This window comes from Cebus imitator, unplaced genomic scaffold (genome assembly GCF_001604975.1).
Source record: "Cebus imitator isolate Cc_AM_T3 unplaced genomic scaffold, Cebus_imitator-1.0 Scaffold369, whole genome shotgun sequence".
Classification (NCBI taxonomy): domain Eukaryota; kingdom Metazoa; phylum Chordata; class Mammalia; order Primates; family Cebidae; genus Cebus; species Cebus imitator.
This window is the reverse complement of record NW_016107684.1, coordinates 1,215,726-1,238,415: the sequence shown is the minus strand read 5'-3', so window position 1 is coordinate 1,238,415 and position 22,690 is coordinate 1,215,726. Positions and strand designations below refer to the sequence as shown.

At 34.8% G+C, this 22,690-nt stretch overlaps 1 protein-coding gene across 1 annotated transcript in view; it reads left to right on the top strand.

Moving 5' to 3' along the window:
- CCDC178 (coiled-coil domain containing 178) overlaps nucleotides 1-22,690 on the top strand; it is a 477,354-nt gene that overhangs the window by 206,263 nt on the left and 248,401 nt on the right. The window contains exons 18-19 of the mRNA XM_017507137.2: nucleotides 2,711-2,856; nucleotides 6,381-6,540. Of these exons, the coding sequence (XP_017362626.1) occupies nucleotides 2,711-2,856; nucleotides 6,381-6,540 (306 nt within the window). The remainder of the gene's footprint in view (nucleotides 1-2,710; nucleotides 2,857-6,380; nucleotides 6,541-22,690) is intronic.

The window sequence follows — 22,690 nt, the reverse complement described above, 5'->3', positions numbered from 1 at the left end:
ACACTAGAATTTGGGAATTAGGAGTCATAAGTGGAAGATGTGTTTACTACAGCAGTGAAAAATGACTGGGTCAATTCAGAGCAGAAAAGAAAATCATTTTCCCAGCATGGGTATTGTCTTCAGCCAATATTATCAGTAGACGTTAGGTAGGTCAACTACCTCTTATTAACTTCATTATTATCAACAACATTTGTTAATGTTGATTTCAATGTGCTGACAAAGGGTAGACATGGCTCAGATCATTTTATTGAATTATCACAGCAATCTTGTGAAGTACTTACTATTCCATTTATATAAATTAAGAGCTGAGGTTTAAAGAGATTAAATTCCCAAGTAGCAAGAATTCCCTTCTATCCAATCTCAAACTCATGCATGCCAATACTTACTATGTATACTAAAATCTCATGTAAATTCCTTTAGCAGCAGTGACAAAGGACAAGGGCCAATTTTGATATAGAGAAAATAATAGTAAAGGCTTTGGAGTCAGAAAAATCTAGTATTTAACCAGTTGTCACCACTTAAACTAGCTATTCTATCTTGGACTTCTCTGGATTTCCTATTGTAATGTGGATATAACATTGATTATATTGTTACTGTGAGTCATAAAAGGCATAGTTCAAATACAATGCATAGTATAATCATTGGTGCATTGTAACACCCATGATTACTCCCTCACCCCCATTGCCTTTTTTACTAAGTAGAGACTGGAATTTGTACTCTAGTAGAGAGTATATTAAAATCACATTTCTGTTATTAATTTGCTTCTGTGCTAAGAAGTAACTAAAATACATATTACCATTTATTTATAAATTACTAATAATGACAAACTATATAACAAAATTTATGACATAGGCCAATATAATACTTTGACATTACCAATAAATGATTTTGATTTTTTAAAAAGCCTAAAAACATTTAACATATTTACTAAGGGTAACCATGAGAATGATTAAAAGGGATGTATTTTTTTTTAAGGGATATAATTATATGCAGAGTAAATTAAAGAATACCACTTGGCATAGGAATTTGTTTTAAGATCTATATGAAGTGTATGATTTATTTATAAAAGACAGAGGGTGAAAACTGGGTCAAAAGAAATAAAACACAATAGATCAATGGTTAGAGAAGAAATTGAATTTGTCCAAACTCTACCAATAAAACCAAGAATGAGTCAAGATACTGTATGAGCTTCTCTACACATACCACTGACAGAGCATAAGAAAGCATGGACATCTTATAAAATCATTCTATAATGAAACTAAAACCTTGCAACCATAACCAAAAATTAGTAGCATAAGAAACAAATTCACTGGTGATCTTGCTTAGGAGCATAGATGACCTGGTCATAAATATATTAGCTAAATTTTGCTATATGTTAAAAGATATGCAAAACCAGGTTCCTTTGAGGATGAGAATCTTCATCTAAAACTAAGAAATGAATGATGAAATCTGACCTAAACATCAAATTTAGGTAAAGAGAGCATGCAGTACTCAGAGGACCCATACTCACTCTCTTCTGCTTTCTGTCTTTGAGTTTACTTCCTCCCACCACCCATAACTTAATACTCCAGTGGGCCCATCAACAAATTCTAGTTAGCTATATTTCCATTGCATTTTACTATAAGGAGAAAAAGACTCATGTATCAGTAGAAAATTTTCAGAACTTTCCAGAAAAGGAAACAAAGCAGGAAGGATATGAAAATTCAAATGCAGTACCCAGTGTTCAAAATCTTGAACAAATTACAATGTTTTATAGGAAAATAAATACAAAATATTAGTTGTTATTCATGAAATCTATGAGTAAGAAAAGGATTTGGAAGCATATGAAGAAAATAGAGGATAGTGGGCGCAGAAGGAGCTGTAGAAATCTGTAGAATCAATTGGGAGAGTAACACTAATTATCAGCCATGCTGAATGTGGGAAACAATTCTATAACAGTCAATCAGTGAGTCACTCAGTCCCATTTGAACCCCAACAGTCATAAATGGATGACACAAAAATAGATGCACAAACAAATCTTCATTCTGGAATTGCACAGGCCTACCATGGAAAATTGTGCTGGTAGTAAATATTGGCTTCTTTTCCTGGGAAGATCAGAACAACATATATCCTTGTCCGCCTGCCAATGCACTTTGTACATGTTTGAAAACTGGTGACTACACATTTACATCTTGAAATGACATGCTTATAAGGTGTGCATTTAGGTGTGTGTTTGGAAAGGGGAGAAAGTTTGTGTGGGACAGAGAGAATAAATCGTTTTATTTTTTAGAAAATTCATCAGATATAGCAGTGGAGAATATAAACCTCAGTTGTTTTTTTAGAGACAGGGTCTCACTCTGTCACCTGAGCTGGAGTGCAGTGGAGCAATCATGGGTCATTGGAGCCTTGACTTTCTACACTCAAGTGATCCTCCCATCTCAGCATCCCAAGGGGCTGGGACTACAGGTGTGAACGACTGCACCTGGCTATTAAAAAAAATTGGGGTAGAGACCAGGTGCTTCCTTTGTTGTCCAGGTTGGTCTTGAACTCCTTGCTCCAAGTGATCCTCCTGCTTTGGCTTCCCAAAGTTCTGGGATTACAGGAGTGAGCCATCAGATCTGGCCCACTGTTAACTTTTAATTGTTCACACAGCCAATGTAATTGTGTCCCTAAATAGCAGGGACCTGAAAATCCAAGTACTTAAAACACTTCTGTATATTTTTTTTTTCAGAGTAAACGCTCACTAATTTTTAATGACATAGAAGTGGCTAAAAGTAAGACAACTATGCTTTTTTCAAAAATAAATGAATTGAATGAGGAATTAAAAGCAAAAGAAGAGGAAAAGAAAGGTTTCGAGCAGACACTTGAAATGTTAAAGTAGGTACCTAAACTATCAAAATATGAAGTGTATTAAAATATTGATAAAAGAAATTAGATTGAATTTCCATATTTAAAATGCATTCTTAAAATGGTTCATATTTTAAACTATAACAGTGTGGAATATATGTATGATATTTAATAATTTTAGTTTATAAAAACATAATCATAAACCGTTTTCATTTTTTATTGCTTCTCCGGGTTTATCCTTATTTGAATAACTGGGAATATTTCTCCCTTTCCAATGAGAATAACTTTTATTCTTTATGATATTAAATATTCTTCATTACTTTCAGATGTATCAGTATTTATATTTATTAAATATGTTTAATAATTTATGGTTTTTCACCCAAACTTTTTAAATTAGTTTTGAGGTAAGAGTTAAGACTCAGACAGTCTATAAAACCTCATACAATTTATTCACATTTATCATCTTCAAAAGTTTCTTATCAGTCACCTCATCAGTCAGAGATATAACTGTTCAGGGTTAGTAAGGCCTTTGGCTTGGAGAATCATCATGTGCTGAGGCTCATTGGGTATCCATAGACCCTAACCTAGAGCTTATGTACTCCTCCTTTACTCATTTAGCTTCTCATTTTCTATCTTGTAAAACACTGAGAACTAGACTTGGAGAAGTATTAGAGGAACATGCACTGTCCACATTTAGGGATAACAGCCTGCTTTAAATATGGAAGGCTAACATAAGCATTAGCAAAATCATAATGCTTGAGGGATAAGGTGTCAAAAAAGGTTATGCCCAGCCTGATGCCATGCATTCCAATGGAGTCAAGTCAATGCCCCCATCAAGGATTTGTTTAGCTATTATCATAGGGTAAAAACTTAGGTTCAACAGGATAATTCAGCTTTATCTGAAAAAGACTACTCATTCAGTATATTAGGTGAAAAAGCAGGGAAACATATCATTTACTTTGAAAGATATTTATCCACCTTTTTTAACACCTGCAAGAATATCTTGGGACTCAAAGATATAAATATGAATTTATATAACTTACATTAAACTTGTAAAGATCTAATTCAGGAGCTGATAAACATTTTTTCTTCAGGCTTCCTCCCATTTCAATCCTAAATTCTTCTGACGCTGGATTGTATGGCCTTTCAGACAAGAGTGGTTTCCATGTCTCATTGAAACAGTTCTCTCACTAACTTGACAAAACCCTGCCTTCCAACAAGAAAAGGAGAAAATGAATTAGCCAATACTGTAGAATTACTTATACAACTATTAATTAGCAGTGATGATAGATAATGCCAAATAATATTTAAAGCTACCATTGAATGACTTGCTATTGTGCCAGGTGCATCCTGGACAATATGTGTACCTTGTCTCATCCAATCTTATAGCAAATGGTTAAACTGTATCATTTCCAATGAATGCTTAGAAAGAGAGGCCCAGGGAACTTAAGATCACACTGTAACTCATGGTAGAGCTAGCATTAGCTTAGCTCCATCCTGTTCCAAGTGTGTGCCCTTTTGACTGATCCCCTAAAGTGAGATTCCAAAGGAAAATCAGCTGTTTTATGAATAGTCTACCTATATATTCAGTAGGTTCCCGTAACAAGTTACTAATTATTTTTTGGGAACTCATAGTGGGCCTAGTGCCAGGTCCCAATAAGGACAAAGATGGCAAGTGGAAAAGTGTATCTTCAAGTGTCTGAAGATCTTTGCAGAGAGACAAACCTCACATATATAAGACAATTAAAATATGGTGTTTAAAATAATGGCAGTCAAAGCCATCCTTGACCCTCACTTAATTTTTATAATTGTTTCTTACCTAGAAAGTGGAAAATTAAAATCCAGACCCATAAGACTTCACAGTCTGCTTGTTTTATCACTAGGAGGAAGAAAACACCATTTTATTGCATGGATATACATGTATATAGTGTATATAAATGTCTGTGTAGATATAATTAATAAAATGCTATAATATAATACAATATCAAAACAATGTAGAGAACAAAGTACATGTGGTCAAAATATATCCATTTTTGGGGGGAGTAACTATGAACATTTTATCCTTTTGGTCACACTAGCTCCTTCCTGTGTGAATTCAATTGGTTCTTTATGCTCCTAGATGTCAATATCATTGGCTACTGATAAGACATCACTTGATAATTTGGAATGTCATTGGTATGAATGATATAAAGGAAAAATCAGGGCAAGGTAGATGAAAAAGGAGAAGAACCTTATTTCCTATGGAAGAAAAGGCTCACATCCACCAAGTGTGAATAAGTTGGTATGTTTTCAAATTTGCTGATAACAGATATAATGAAGAGAGAAAAAATGAGTACTTAATGTTGAACTGCTGAATCAGAAAAAGGCAGCACTAGATTTGAATTCTGGGTCTGTCATTTACCAACTAGTTGAACTTACACAAGCTAATTAATTACACAAGTTCAGGTTCCTCAACTCTAGATGGCCATCTTATTATCATTTCATGGTGTTTTTGTTGTATTAAATGGGATATTATTTAAAAGCAGAGATATTATTTTAGTTCTTTCCAAAATATTAGTATTGCTGCCTTTATGGCAAACTGTGCAAGTGATTTAATTTTCTCTATCAGTAGACTTGCTCACTAGTGTGAATAGAATTAGACTGTGCTGAGGTTTTTTCAGATACCTTATTCTGGAAACTGAGTGCTGCTCAACTTTGACAAGCAGGTTATTGTCACCAGTATTGCTTAACCACGTTTTGATACTTTTCTACTAGGATTGTTCCTTGCATAATTGTTGAGTTTGCCATAAAAGTTATTTACCTTTGCATTAGGATGTATTTAATTGCAAACAATAAAATACAGACATGCACACACACGCATACATATACACACCTATTCACATACCAGCTTAAACAATAAAAAAATGCATCATCTTATATAACAGGAAGCACAAAATAAAAAAATGCATCATCTTATATAACATCAGCTTAAATAATAACAAAAAAAGTGCATCATCTTATATAATGGTAGGGAGGAATGTTGCGGGGTTGGTTGATTCAACAGCTCAACACCACGCACTCATTTTTTGTCTGCCTCCATTATAGCTGTTGGTAGCAACTTTGAAAACATGAGTTATAAGTCACATTTAGTGGGTATGAGCTCTTCTACATGGAAGTAAGCCCTTCTCACTCACTTCATTGAGCTATCTTAATATACCTGCTCACTCCTAGACAATGGGTCATATGCTGGTTGGACTAATCTAATCAGAATATATCTCTAGAGTTACATGTTGCTTGGAGGAAGGGTTTTCTTGAAATACCTAAAGAACAGAAGCATGCTGGATAGGCAACCAAGATAATCCACTATTTTTCCATATATTTTCTTCTACCTGGATGATTTAGATGTAGCCCTATGGAAGTAGGCCTTTGGAAAAAACTAGGGATTTTTTTCCAAGGCCTGTCAGCTGAAGGCTCTTAAAGATTTTTCATTTTGGGTCTTTTAAAATGTATCATAAATATATTTTATAAAATAAAATGTGAATTGATTAGTGGCACATGAAATTCTTTCTTCATAGGAACAAATTTATAAGTATGAGATTTAAAAGGGAACACGCACAAGCTGTGTTCGATCATTTTATGAAAGAGAAAAAAGACTGTGAAGAGAGACTCTTTGAGGAAGATCAGAGATTTAGAGTGCTTCTTGCTGTAAGGCAAAAAACTCTTCAACATACTCAGGTAAGTATTATTTTTGACTGCTTCAGAATGAATGAAATATAGTGATAGTTAAATTAGCAGCTATTTTGAGGCACTTTTTAATCTGAAGTAGCAAGGATGTTCAGATTTTAAACATAAATTTGTTAGCATAATAAACCTATAAGTTTTCATTGTCTCTTCTAAGTAAATATAACATATTCATAGAGCATATTATACTTTTCAATGCATTTTATGTGTACTCTTATTTATTATCATACTTTATTTTATTTTGAACTCTATTAATATAAAAATGTAGACTGTATTTATTCCAGAGCCCTTTTATGCATTTAATGAAAAATGTGATAATGGTTATCATTTGTTTCTGAATGAATAGTTTACCAACCAACTCTTTTGAAGAATGAAAATATGTCATGCTCTTTTCCTATAGAAAAATTTTTCATAATATCCTAATGGACCTATAAGTTTACTTGTTTGAAAAAGGGAAATTGTATTAAAATGTCTTTTAGGCCTGATTTTTTACTAATCAAATTGTATAAAGCTATACTTATAAAATGTTTGCATTCAGTTAAATGAATCCTATCCCATTTTACGTTTCACAATAGTTTTTGTTACATTTAATTGTAATTTGTGTTAGTACCATTTTAAAAATGCATTTAAAAATATTACTCAGTTTTGAAAGATACAATGGGACTTTTTTCTAAAAAAGAAAATAATTTTCTTTACTATTTTAAAACTATTTTCTGTGAAAGTTTTCAAAGTATATATAGTTTCATTATATACTTATATCAGCTATTTTGATCCTTATATTCATTTAGTCAAATATAATATTTATATATTCAATTATTATATCCATATTTCAATTACTTTGCCTACTTTTTACATACCCAAAGATATGTGAGAACAGTTTTTTAAAGATTATTTGGAACAAATGTACATTGAATGAACAAGTATGTGGGTGAAAGAACATATCTTCTTTAGTTCTATTGCTGTGGTTTGTCTATACGAAAATTGTTAAGAAGAGAATAATATTTTATTAATAACAATACTAAGTAACATTCTTCCATCTTAAATGTGGCCATTACATTTTAGAAAAAGGGTTTTTTTGACCTAAAAATATGAAAATAATTGGTGCCATCTAGTGGCAATACATGATGCCTCTTCTTAGAGGAGCTGCTGAAACTGATGGCTGAGTTTCAGATATGTAAGCTAGGAATGGATCGGAGGAAGCTTAGGCTGCAATGCACCTCTCAGAACAAGAAGGCTTAAGTTATTTACCGACTTAAGCATTCTTCCCCACCTCATATTTTATTACAGCAGTAGAATTAGTTATTTTAATTCAACCACATTTTCCAATCATAGTGGTGCTGAGAACACAGTGGGGTCTCAATAATCATTTATCGACTGGCGTTCCAGCACTATAATGGAACAATAATAATTAGTGAAATGGCAAAAGATGGTCAGCAGGAGAGAGATGAATAAAATATCCTCTGTAACTAGCCTCTAAATTATTGAGATTTGTGTTTCTTTTCATCAAAAACCCTGTCCTTGCCTTTCTACTCCCAAGTGTACCCACCCCCAGCCACTTGGAAGCATCATATGGTCTCATGTTTTTTTCCTGGGCACTGATCTCTATCTAAACTTGTTTTGCTAATTCATTTATACCTTTTTTTGTCTGCCTATCTCCTGCCATAATAATGTCTTCTCTAAGGGGAGGAAAATTTCTTTCATATTCTTCTATATATCCTAAAAGCTCAGTACTATGTCTGGCCAGAAGTACCCAATAAATATGTGTTGAATGAATGAATAAATAGATAATGGATGCTTGTTTGGATAATTTTGTTGTCCACATGCATAATAGTAGCAAGAAGCAGGAGCATTTTAGAAGTACTGTTCAAACTCCACCAGCCTGATACTCCTGATGCTTTACCAAACTCATGCTGGTGCAGAAGCTGAATCAATGTCTCTTTCTCTCCATCTCTCTCTGTGTCTCATTCTCTTTCTTTTCCAGATACTTCCCACTCTAGTGAAAATGGTTAAATCGCCTATTGCTTTCTAGCACTTAAGGATTCTCTTAACTGTGTCAACAGTGCTTGTCAAATAACCTTAAATTTACGTGAAGTTTTCTCTTACCAGTTTCTTGTATAGCTCTTTGTTGTGCATTCACCTTATATGACCAGAATCATATAGTTTGAAGATGTGGAGTTTAGAGATTGATGTGCCTCATCATTAATGATGCTATTTATCTATGATTATTATCAGTTATTGAGTATTAAATAGTGAAAAAACAATGATTTCTCATAGAAACCTGACCTCATCCCTGTTAAGGAAGTAGGTTAGTTTGTAAATGTGAGTGTAATGTAAAGGATTCCTGCGAAGAAAAGAGTCTCATTAAAGGCATCATTATAAATGTAATGTTACTAATCCGAGGTGTCCCTTTTGGACAAAAGAACTGATAAAAATTATGGGTCATCTGAAGGGATGATTTAATAAAATACTTCATAAAAGCCACAATAGAGTTAATAGAGAATATGAGAAAACACACCATAGAATTAGAAATATAAACGGCTAATAAAATAAGAAAATATACACAAACTTCAGATAAAATACAGACAGCATGGTTCTGGAGTTAACTTTGATGTATCTTCAGTAGGCAATTTCATATCATATATCCTAAATGGTAGATTGTTTATAGTGCCATGGCATTTTTACCAACTTCTATAATTTGCAAATGACATTGCTTAAGATTAAATTTTCAGTGTACCATATTCATCAGAGGACAATAGCTCTTGCTACTGATGTTTGTCCTTGCTTTTGGAAAGATCTGTATGAAACTGGAGCTTATATATAATATAATTTGTTATGAGTTGTCCTTAGAAGGCCAGCCGTATTGTCGATGTTATTGCGTTTCTCTGTGTGTTCTTCCATAGATTTGCTCTCCCTCTATAATTTAACTTATGAGAGAGGTACAATGAATTACACTGGAAGAATAATTTCAAGACTGAGTTCTAGTGGAGACAATCTCCTATCCTTGTAGAGTTAATTGCTTTTTATTCTGCTTCATATTTTCTACTCTCAGGAAATACCTCTTCCTCTGCTTATAGCTTTCTACCTCTTCCTCTGCCTATAGCAGTCCCAAATTTGGATATAAAATTATTTTTGACATTTCATGTGGAAAAGTTTTAGCTTAATACATTGTTTCATTTTGACTACCAGATACTGGAATAGTAAAAATTTGAAACAAGTTTAATTTCTGAGACATTATAAAGGTTATTACAATGTATATATTATCCTATTGGTCACTCATCATTTCTGCATTCTCACAACTATTTCATGAGTACTACTGTATTCAAGGCACTCAGTGTTGACCAAAACCATAGACAACATTTTCAAGATACATCAGCAGGAAGATGGAAGATATGAAAAATAGATTTGAATACAGTGGTCACACCCAGATTATACATGTGATGACCACATCCAGATTACAAACAGCAAATTGTGGCCTCACCCACTGTTCTGAAAAATTAGAGATTACTTTTAGTAAAAAAACAATCACATATTCTGTGGTCTCAATTGTGGGAAATGAATGTGTGAAAAACCTGGAAACATTTAGAGGAACTGACCAATGAATTTCCCAGGCAAGAGTAATTTGCCTTATTGACAACCTTCTGTTGCAAAGACTATTTTACTATAACAAGAAATTTTTTTTAAGTTAGGAATCAGCTTTACATAATTAACATTTCTTTCAAAATAACTTCTGATAGGATTAAGCATCAATTAATCACACATTAATTAATTGCATAAACTAGGCTCATTGTATTGCTTTTTAAAAGTAACTTGTTAAAATCTATTGCTGCTTGAGGAATGAAAATTTTAATTTGAAGATTGGTGGCAAGAGTGCTAATTCTGTGTCAGGGAATACCTCATGTTTTTGCACAGATCTGGTGTTTCAATCATCATAAGTACTTAATAGGATAGAGTAACACTAGAATATAGAGGAAGGATGGAGCGTGGATATGGTTGATTCCTAAATATATATTTAATATATTTTGAGTGTTTGCCTAGAGCATGATCCATTAAATGAGGAAGAAGCTTCTTTTCTTTGCAAATCTCTCTTTACCATCATGTCACTCCTTGTGGACATGTGGCAGAATTACTGCTAATACTATATTAAAGCACTGTCTATCTGAAATTTGAATATATTTTTTATTTTCTGCATTGACAACCACCATGTTTAGCTTTTCTTTTTTAACTACCTTGAAGCATCTATTGCAATTATTTGGCTGTAGTCCATTTCAGTTTTTCTACAAATGAGTATTTGTCTTATATAGTTGTTCTAATACCCAATGAACATAGTTTTGGGAACTGTGTTCTATTTTTCTCAGGGTCATTTTCCACTGGAAAACGAATGTTCCCTGAGAAAATATCATTTTTTCAATGCCTTCACCCACTGTAGCATAACAGCAAAAATACGTGATTTTTCTCTTTTGATCAACTAAAATAATTATGAGTTTTCAAATATCAAATTGTGTATTTAAATATACCTTAATTAACAATGGTTTATTAAATTTTTAATACATTACTAGATTCAATTTACAATCATTTAATTTGGAATATCTATTGGTCTGTAATTCTATTTTGTACTTTTTTAAAAAGCTGAGGTGGGAGGATCACTTGAGTCTGGGAGGTTGAGGCTGCAGTAAGCCATGATTGTGCCACTGCACTTCAGCCTGAGTGACAGAGTGAACACCTATCTCAAATAAGTAATTTGCATGGGGTCTTCAACTTTTGCTTCATAGACAATTCGTGAGCAAATAAATCAATGAAATAATTAGTTTAATCTGTTTAACAACAGATTCCACATAATGAAATTTCTTACATTTCAGTCTACTTGATCTGCCATAGACATTCATAGTGTATTAAATTTCCTACTTGATTTATTTCTGTGGGCTTTGCTTTATATATTTGTTGGTCTTGTTATTTAGTAAATATTATAAGCTATAATTATTAAATGATCATTTGGATTGTAATTTTTTATAAAATGGTCACTTTCTTTTATATTATTTTAAAGTTTATACTATTAACTCCTGCTTTACTGTGCATTACACTACTTTAATTTTATATTCTATTATTGACTCTTCTGACTTAATTTTTTAGATGTGCCTCCTATAAGCTTTATGTAAAATATTTAGAGTGATTTTGCTTTTTCAACCCATTTTTATTTAGTGATTCATTTGTATAAGAATTTTATTGGTTCTTGCTTCTATCATTTTAATATTTTCTGTGATACTTTTCTGCTTTTGTCATTATTTCATTTTGGTACATATACTATTGTGGATTAATTTTATTGCCATTAATAATAGAAAATGGAGACATTCTACTTTTAATATATTATTGCTTCAAATAATTAAATGTATTCATAAATCTATTTTGTATTAATTATCAAAGTCATAAATCAAAAACTTTTACCTTACTCCAACAATATGAACAAATTGACCCCTTTATTCTGTTATCCTTTCTCCCTCCTTGCTTCCTGGTCATAATTAATGTGCTTAGAATTATGGCTTTACTATCATTAACATGCTGTTCTTGTTTTTACCATGTAAATTGGTACTTTCAGAAAGTGTTTAGCCTTTTGCATTTCCATATCTTCAATAGTTAATTTTATTTTTTATTTATTTATTTTTTTTTGAGACGGAGTTTTGCTCTTGTTACCCAGGCTGGAGTGCAATGGCGCGATCTCGGCTCACCGCAACCTCCGCCTCCTGGGTTCAGGCAATTCTCCTGCCTCAGCCTCCTGAGTAGCTGGGATTACAGGCGCGCACCACCATGCCCAGCTAATTTTTTGTATTTTTAGTAGAGACGGGGTTTCACCGTGTTGACCAGGATGGTCTCGATCACTTGACCTCGTGATCCACCCGCCTCGGCCTCCCAAAGTGCTGGGATTACAGGCGTGAGCCACCGCGCCCGGCCTAATAGTTAATTTTATAATATGCTACACAGTAAATGGGTTTTCATATTTGTTAATAATTCTTTTAACTATGACCTCTCCCACTGCAGTGATTTTAATATCAATACATCTCTTAGTTGATCAAGCCACATATTTTGGTATTTTTTTCCAGTAGGCAATTGAGTTTATACATTTTCCAAGTCATCTCTTTACTCATGAACAAGAAATGGTGGTATATAAATTTTTTAATGTCACAATCTCAGTCCTTATCTGTAAAAGAGAATAATTACAAGATGCACCCTCTTGGCTTCTAGTAAGAAACGTGTTAACAGGAGCACTTAAAACAGTTTTTGGTACAAAATAAGGGCACATTACATTAATAATTTTATTGTTATTGTTTCTCTTCAAAAACTCTAAGAATTTTGCTCATTCATTTATTGGTATTCAGTTTTCTTGAGAGCAACCTGAAGATATTATTTTATTGCATTTAAAGATAACATTTTTTTCTATTCATTTTTCATTCATTTACAATATCAAAAAAGTTACCTTTGTATATTTTAAATTAATAATTTTTCATTAATTTTGCTCAAATAATTATGACACATTTAATCTTGAACTTAGGGTTTTTAAGTTCTAGTTTGGGAAACTTTCCTTCTATTTATGTCTTTCATGATTATTTACATTACATTTGCTTTAACTTTTAAACTTTGATAATACTATTCCTGGACTATATTTTGTTTTCTGTTTTCTGTATAATTAAAAATCATTTGTTTTCCTTTGTCATACTCAGGGAGATTTACATTTGTGTCCTTCACATTAATGTCAACTATGAAGTGACTGGGATTTTGAGGTTATTTGTTCAAGCAGTTAGCTTCCCCTAACTCTTACATAGACCTCACTGAAAATGCTCATTGGGTAGAATCTTAAAAAAGCTGTCATAGTTAGTCATATAGACATTTGAAAGAAGAACATTACAAACTCTTCAGGTGGCAGCATGCCTATGTGTTCAGGAAACAGCAAGGTCACAAACTTATTTAAGCAGAGGGAGCAATGGGGAGGATGATAGGTGAGGTTAGAGAGATAATGTGAACCATTTTAAGGAATTTGATATTTACTCTGAATGAAATGGAGAAATAGTTCAGGTTTTGAGCAGAGGAGTGGTTAAATCCTGACTTTATGTTTGAAAAGATTCACTGAGGCTACTGGGTTAAGAATCACTGAGGCTGCTGGTTCAGAGAACCAGAGTGGAAATAGAAGACCACTTAGCAAAATAATAATGTCTTTATTTCCTACTTGTAAAATTAATAATAACAGTAATAATAACAAGATAATGAAGTCAATATATTACTAAAAGTATCAGTGACTATGTAAATTGTCTTGGATTATGAAAAAGTTAGGCATATCAAAAAAGCAGAGACAAGAAAGATAATTTACTACATAAAATAAGATAAAGATAATACCTAATAGAAAAAGAAAAATAATCTATGTGAAAGGAAAGCAAACTTAAAAACAAACTTAAAAGGCAGATGACTCATTGGAAAAAGAAAAATAATCGCAAAATATATGACACCTAATATCTTTAATTTATTGAGTGCCTATAAATGAAAAAGCAATACAAAATATTCCAGAAATTATGAAAATTCAGTTCATAAGAGCAGATATGTATATTAAATTGATAAATATTTCTGATAATCTCAAGACCTGAATTAATACAACAATGATATACCTTAATATAGGAAAAGAGGAAATTATGCTAATACCCAGAGCTATAATAGCTGCATTGGAAATGTAAATTTGTCCATTTCTTCCAGATGGAAATTTTGCAATGTTTTCAAAACCTCCTAAAAGAACATATGCTATGATCTACTACTATTCAATATTAAAAATATGTCCTATAAAAATGATTAGAAAACTATATACAAAAATGGTTATTTAGGAATTTCCATCTAAGTGTGCTCTTATATTAGTAATGTGATACACAATAAGAGATAAGGCTGAGAATACAGGTAAAGAATATATTGTGAAGACCTAGTGAAAAGTTTACACTTAATTTGCAGGGGAAGACACGAAAAGTTTTTATGGAGTGAAATGTGCTCAGAGATGGGCTGTAGCAAGATCAATTAGAGAGCAATATATAGAATGAACTAAAATGAAATGTAAGCACAAGTTGCAGATAAAAGTCACAAAAAAGTGAATTGTTCATCAAAGAGAAGTGATGAAGCACTGATGGAACAGGAATGCAGGTGTAGACTCCACAGAGCCCAATCTCAAATCATGTGTCATATGAGGAAAACACTAGAAGGTTAGAGGTGGTACCATCCTGGTTGACTGGCAACAATTACGTTGGCATTTTCAGTAAAAAGAACTTTTGGCAACTGGATTTTCTAAAGGATGACTGGTTTGGGACATTAGTAGAGACATTTTTTTTTTTGAGACGGAGTCTTGCTCTGTCACCAGGCTGGAATGCAGTGGCGCTATCTGGGCTCACTGCAACCTCTGCCTCGCAGGTTCAAGCGAATCTCCTGCATCAGCCTCCTGAGTAGCTGGAACTATAGGTGCCTGACACACACCTGGCTAATATTTGTATTTTTAGTAGAGACAGGGTTTCACCATGTTGGCCAGGCTGGTATCCAACCCCAGACTTCGTGAACCGCCCACCTTGGCCTCCCAAAGTACTGAGATTGCAGGCATGAGCCACGGTGTCCAGCCAGTAGAGACTATGTAAGTGGAAATATGTACCCAGTAATTCACCACGCAGTGGTAGAGTTTGGGATAAGGAGTAATAATGGAGTACAGCTAGTGCTCGACTTACGACCACAATTGGTTCCGACAGACCGGTCGTAACACGATTTGGTCGTAAGTTGAGTAGGCTATATGCACGCGGAGATGGTAGTGCTGCCTGAAGCTGGTCCGCACTGTCGTACGCCCAGCTGGGCAACATTTGTGCTGCCAGACACGGAGCAGTTGTGGCTAGCGATTGTGGTCGTAAAGTCGAATGGTCGTAAGTTGCGTAGGTCGTAGGTCGATCAATACCTGTATAAGATCTGAGAGTCAGCCACTGTGCTGATAGTTGAAACCATGGGAGCACATAAAAGCCTTGAAATAAAATAGGAAATGTTTGAAGACAGAACCTGGGTATGTTGCTTGATACATATTGTTTCTCAGCTCTTTTCTATTCAGCTTGGTAAATGGTTGGGGCTCGGCCATTATATTTCTCCTTTGTCATCTGGCTCTAAGTTAGGCTCTGCCAATAGAGGGAGACAGGAAAATTAAAGGAGAAAAAGAAACTTGTTCCTTACTGCTTGCTTCCTCTGTGGGCTTCCTTTGGTTTCCTCTCTGTTTGTGGCTCCTGTCAGCATCTTCCTAGGGAGCAGCAGTTTCTTCCCACAGCTTCACTTTAATACAACTTGCAGCTTTTGCAACACTTGCAGAACTGATTTTTATTCACATCCCACCTCAAAGACGTCAGAGCCAGCCAACTGGAGCTCCTCGTCTGAAGCCTGTGTTCCAGGCTGGCAGAGCCTGTTCTTTAAACCCAGAGACACTAGCAACAGTCCAGGGGTTTGAGTTTCAGCTCCACAGGGGCTCAAAAGTGCCAAACATTGCCAAAGTGTTGAGTTATATATTCTTAACTTTGCCATTAGAGAAAGCATCACTAACAGTGGGATCAGTCTATTGGTGAAGGCAGTAGATCAACTATAAAGATGAAAGAGGCAAGTGCATGGAAAGAAATTAGGGCAGCTTTGGAGTACTGTTTCAAGAGCTTTAGTAATCAAGGAATTTAAATGTTTTATTTGTTTGCAACTTTTAAATACCAGAAATAAATATTTTTCAGCAAAAGGGTAAGTGACAGGATTGAGAGAGACATTGTGTTTATATGTTGTATGATGCAGGATTTGCTTAAACATTTGGTTTGCATTTCACTTGGTGAATGCTTTAAAGTAGAGAATAATACCTCACTCCTGTGGGCCTTCCCCAGTCTATCACAATATCTAGGACACAGTAAATTATCAAACTTGCCGAATTGAAGTCCAACTGAAGTGATACAACTCCTTAAATAAGCAAAAGAGTAAAATTTATATTTCAATTTACTTTGGCAAAGATAAACTATATTGATTTTTGTTCATTCATTCACCAATTTATTTATTCATTTTGAGGTCATGTGTTGAGTCTCAGAATCTGCATGAGATTCTGAGCATGTTACAAAAGCAACACCTGCTTTTAATTAACCTCTCTAAGCAATGGTGAAAAAAACAAGCACAGGTCAATTAAAATAAGGTATAACAAGTACTTTTCCTGAGTTAAGCACAGAGTTCTCTAGAACCTGGAAAGAGGGGTTCAAGGAAATCTGCAAAAACTTGCGAAGATGATTATTTCATCACTAAATCTTGGAAAGTGGGAACAATATAGCCAAGAAAAGAATTCTTCAAGTAGTGAAAACATTAGGAGGAAAGGCATACAAGTGTCAAAAATTGGCATGCATTTAGGGAACTGCAGGTGGTTTGTAGCGTTTGTAGATCAGATGCAGGGAGAAAGGTCCTACATATAGGTAAGAACTATGTCATGAAGGCTCTGAATGCCATACTAAGGAGTTCATGTGTTAGGTTCTAAATAATTTATCGGAAGGGCAACAAGTCTACCTTTCCAGCTGAAAAACATCCCAGTAAAATTTGCAGATTTTCCCCCTGGACTGTTGTTCCACATTAGTGTCACACTAACAGGCTGTAGGTAGACTGAAACATTAACCTTGTCAACACTTAGAGTTGTTGGGAATGGCCTAAGGATGGCTTGAGATTAGACTTAGAAGCCTGTCCCATCAAAGAGCCTTGTCTCATTACCCCAGTACAGTAAAGTGACAATTTCTTTTTCTGTGCTTTCCATGACATAAACATCGTTCACTATCATTGATTACATGTAGTAAGTTGGAGACAGACAAATAATGTTTGATGAAGCTATACCAATGAAGAGTTTAGAAGTGAAATTATGAGGTTCTAGTGAGAAAAAAGGGTGAATCTCAGATTTTTCTTGAGTTAATGTAGACAGAACTTGATGAGTCTTTGGATGCTGATGGTGAGAAGAATTGTCCAAATATATATATCAGGTTTCTGACTTTGACAATAGGAAAGTTGTGATGTCAGCATCCAAAACCACAAACTATAAATTGAGGAACAGGTTTGAAACTGGATTCAATCAAATGTAAGTTATCTTTGGAGGAACTACTTGGAGTCCAGTTCCCAATTGAATGTAAGAATCCGAAACTCAGTAAAAATAGAATACGGTTGCAGAAATTATAAGCATATGCATTGCATCAAAGGCTTCAGGAAATCTTTAATAATGCAGGAAATCTGGAGAAGATCTACCAAGATAAAGCCCTGGTTTGGTGATTATGAGTTGGAAGAGGGAGTAAGGATAGAGGCAATAAAAGACTCAAGAGGTTGTAATTAAAAAACAAGGTATAGGAGTTTGAAACTTAACTGATGGCATAATTTCAGATGACAGCAAGTTAGAAGGGTGTCCGTGGGTATGATTGGTTAATGGAATGTGGAACTGAAGTTAACTTGATCTGAGTAATCCCACAAATTCTAAGATTAAAGTGTTGGACAGGTCATCACAATAAATACTGAAGTAAAAGAGAATGATGTGTGGAACAAGAGATAGACAAGAAGAGGAGACTAAGTCCCATGGGCCAAAGCTTTTGCTTAGTGTGGAAAATGACCAGGAGACCATTGAGTGACAGGGCAATAGGTGGGAGAAGACGGAGTATTATATTCTTTAATCAATATAGATTCGAAACAGGAGTATTTTCACCTGGAGGTGGAATGGTTGAGCATGGAGGAATAATGGTTTGGAAGCAATAATGGGCAACTAGGTATACACTAACTGCAATTAGACCTTCTAGTATATAGGTCCCTGATAAAGTAGCAGTCTCTAACTCAGGCCCAGGTTTAATTAATACAAACAGTTGTATCTAGTAGTCTGAAATAAGGATGAAATATAGCTAAGCTTGTTTACCAAGAAATGGCACCTCCAAAGTTCACATTGGAAAGGTTTAGACTGGGATAATTGTTCAGTCCAATTAACAAATATATATTGAGTTCTTGCTACATAAAATACACTATTGTAGATACTGAGGCTTGTTGCAATAAAGCACATCCCTTAACTCTGAGAAGCATATTAGCCTTACAGAGAGAGAGAATAATAAACATCATTTTAATATGCTTTGCTAACCAGAGACAGAAACAAGAAAGAGGGACAGTATTAAAATGCAACTTCTAAACCTTGCCACTGTTTCTTTTATCAGGAAAGTTTTCAAGGAGAGAAAGTGAGTTAATAGGACTACTAAGACTTCCTAGGATGTTGCCTCATCTATACCATTACAAAAGGCATCAACAAAATGTTATTATAAGTATGTATTTATATATCGGTGTCTATCATCAAGAATTTTTTTAAATCACATAAAATGGGCTAATCACTGCTGAACATAGCATAAGACATTTTTTAATCTTGGTTGTCCATATAATTAAAAAGACCTCCAGTTGTCCTGTCCACCTTCCTTTAAATGTATGAATTTTACTTGAGTTGTTACCTTCAAGAAGGTCACCTCGTCCTGCTTTCAGAAAAAAATGAATTTAATGTTGCATAAATGAGATAGCTACAGGATTATACTGTTCATAAGCATAGATCTTAGCCTAAAGTATTCCCCCAGAGCCAGGAAATTGTTTTTAGTTACTATAAGTTTCTAGTTTATTTCTATTTCTTTAAGCTTTTTAGGAGAGGTAAAGATAGGGAGAGAGAGAGAGAGGAAGGCTAGTTCTTACTTTGTCTTTAGTGAGTTATCTGGTTTCCATAGATGTAACAGCACCAAGTGTTCCCTGTTAAAGTTAGGATTTTGGAATGTGGCCCTGATGCTCTGACAAATATCACAAATATGACTTGCACAGAGTCCTGTGGGGAGTATTGTTAACATTACCCAGGTAGCCCTCCCACTGTCTGATTTATTTGCTTGTAGAGAACATGTATACCTGACTTCCTGAGGGAGCTGCATATCTCAAATTTGGGTGTCATGATAATAATAACAGTTTGAGAGAAAATGAAATAGGCTATAAAGAGAAAGGAAATGGAATATATAAACTATTGTACAGTGTCATGTTCATTTTCAGTACTATATAAAATAATGAAAATGTTTTTCAATAACCTTTGTTGATTTTTATAATGTGAAACACACTTTATGGAAAAAGACAATGAATGTACAAGGCAAAAAAAATTAGTAAAAATATTTTTAGCTTTTGACTCAAATCTCTGCATTATTTCCCATAAGTTTAGACTAGAGATGAATTCTGAAACAAAACAACTTTAAGATAAAGGATCCTTTTTTCCCCAGCTTTGGCCATTCTAAGTTGCTCTTTCAGGGTTTAAGTATGTATATATATATATTTTATAAAGCAATCCAGTGTGGTAGGTCACAAAGGTTTTATTTTTCTAATTTTAGAGTTACAGTTGGAAAACAAACTGAGAGACATTAAACAAGACTTTCTCAAGCTTTTAAGTTTCACATCTGGAATTACAACAGTTCTCCCTTCTAATAACCCCCATCACCCCACTGCACACAAATATCCTGAAAGCCCTCAGTAAACAATAACACTAGGATATTTTACCACTCACTACAAGTACCCAGATGCTCTTTCATTTGTCATTGTTCTCCGGGTATTAAGATCAAGTGGCTGGATGTGGTGGCTCTCACCTGTAATCTCATCACCTGGAGAGGCCACGGCATGAAGATCGCTTGAGTTTAGGAGTTTGAGACCAGCCTGGGCAACATAGTGAGCCCTCATCTCTGTTAAAAATTTTAAAAATCAGCCAGGCATAATGGCACACACCTGTAATCTCAGCTACTCAGGAGGATGAAGCAGGAGAATCACTTGAGCCCGGGAGATCAAGACTGCAGACAGTTATAAAGCGCCACTGCACTCCATCCTGGGTAACAGAGTGAGACGCTGCCTCAAAAAAAATTAATAAAATGGAAAAATTAAGACCAATCAAGGGGAATTAAGGCCCAATAAAAGCCCCAAAACTTTGTGATCAAGTGACTTCTGAAGTTAAAAGGTAAACAGAACACAAACAATATATCAAGGCCTTCTCCAAATGTTCACTAGTAAATCAGGCTTACCTTTACAAGAGGCACTTTATTCAAGCACATAGAACAACAACAAAAAACTTGCAGGTTCCTGTTGCAACACCATAACCATCAACTGTGTGACGGGAGACAGGCAGGTGGCGTATGTTGGACGGAAAATATTAGCAGAAGTTATGAGCTAAGAAAATGTAGTACAGTAATTTGCACCTCTAGCTTAAAGACGTTAGTATGCTCAGCTTTTGACGTCTTGGCATGTGGTAGGCCCTGTACCCATAATATCCAGAAGTTCAATAAACTGCACAGCCAGAGAGCACAGTCCGCACCAGACTGCCCTCACTTCAGACACCAGCTGGCTACAAATTTAGGGATCCCATAAGCACCCTCAGATTCAATAATTTGCTAGAAAGCTCACAAAACTCAGAAAAGTGCTATGTTTATAATGAGTTTTATCATAGTAAAAGAATATAAGTTAAAATTAGCCAAGGGAAAACACATAATACCCATTCCAGGAGGGGTCTAAATACAGAGCTTCCGTTCATCCTTTGCACTCTGGAGTCAAGGATGGTGTTACCTCCTCTCTGCCACCAGGTGTGACAATACATACAGGGGATTGCCAACCAGGAAAGCCTTTGGTGTTCAGAATTTTTATTTGTGCTCAATCACATATTGCCCTTGTTGGCTGACCTTTATTCTCCAGCCCTTCCTGGAGGTCAGGATAATTACCAGTTTTCCAGAGGTTGGAACTGATGCTGTCTTAATTGTATCAGTTATAGATAAAACTAATTGCTGTAATTACTTTTGCACCAACCTAATATGTGACCCACAGTCCCCATCATAAGTTCCATTATTAGACTGTCCAGCAGCAAAGTCTCCAAACAAGACATTCCAGAGGCCCAGAGGTCATCCCAATAGGTGAGGACAAAGGCCAGACTGCTTTTTTAGGTAATTCTACTCTACACAAATAATTACTGAAGAAACAAGACATTATTGACATCTTGGAACATGAGTTCTTGCCCACATCCAGCCTCAGAGGATGCAGATAAATATGTAGAATTCCATAGATCATGCATTTCTAGTAGGGGAAAGGAAAATAGTAAAACATCGATGTAGTATAAGTTATTACCATAGGACTCTGTCTAATCAATATGGAAACATAGTCTTGTGTCCTAAGAAGTTATTTAATCTGTGATCAATCATAAAAGATACCTGACTTTTTGGAGAGAAACTATTCAAGATACTGTTCAATTATCTGTGGAAGGGGAAGGTATATGAGGATGTCTTGAGGAAAAATTATCCATGCATCTGCATGATAAGATTGATGGAGACATATTTACCTGGACTACAAAACACAGGAGGAAAAGCAGGCTTGGCAAGAAAAGAGATTCAGAATGAGGTTATGTATATGCTGAACTTCATGTCTATAGCATAGGTTGTTTTTGAAATGAGAGGCCTAATGGGCAGTTGCATATAAAACGCAAATTCTTTCTCTCAGGTAACCAGGATAACTTTTTTATCACTACTGCTCCTTTCTCTTCTTAAATACTCTCAGTGTGACATTACAGCTTTTTAACTTAAGGATATAAAACCCATAGAGATTAGTTTCAGAGATCCAAAGGTTTCGATAAAATATCAGGGCTGGGCGTGGTAGCTCACACCTGTAATCCCAGCACTTTGGGACACTGAAGCGGGTGGATCACAAGGTTAAGAGATTGAGACCATCCTGTCCAACATAGTGAAACCCTGTCTCTACTAAAAATACAAAAATTAGCTGGATGTGGTGGTATGCAGCTGTAGTCCCAGCTACTCAGGAAGCTGAGGCAGGAGAATCACTTGAATCCAGGAGGCAGAGGTTGCAGTGAGCTGAGATTGTGCCATTGTACTCCAGCCTGGTGAGCAGAGAGAGATTTTGTCTCAAAAAAACAAAAAATCAGATAGTCAAGTGGTACTAGGTCATATTGATTCATGTGTGAATTATCTAGAGTTATATATTTTACCCTTTCTTTAGTATAAATAGTTGAAATTGTATTTTTCCTTTTTAAATTTTTGTTTCTTTTTTCTCTTTTCTTTTCTTTTTTCTTTTTTTTTTTTTT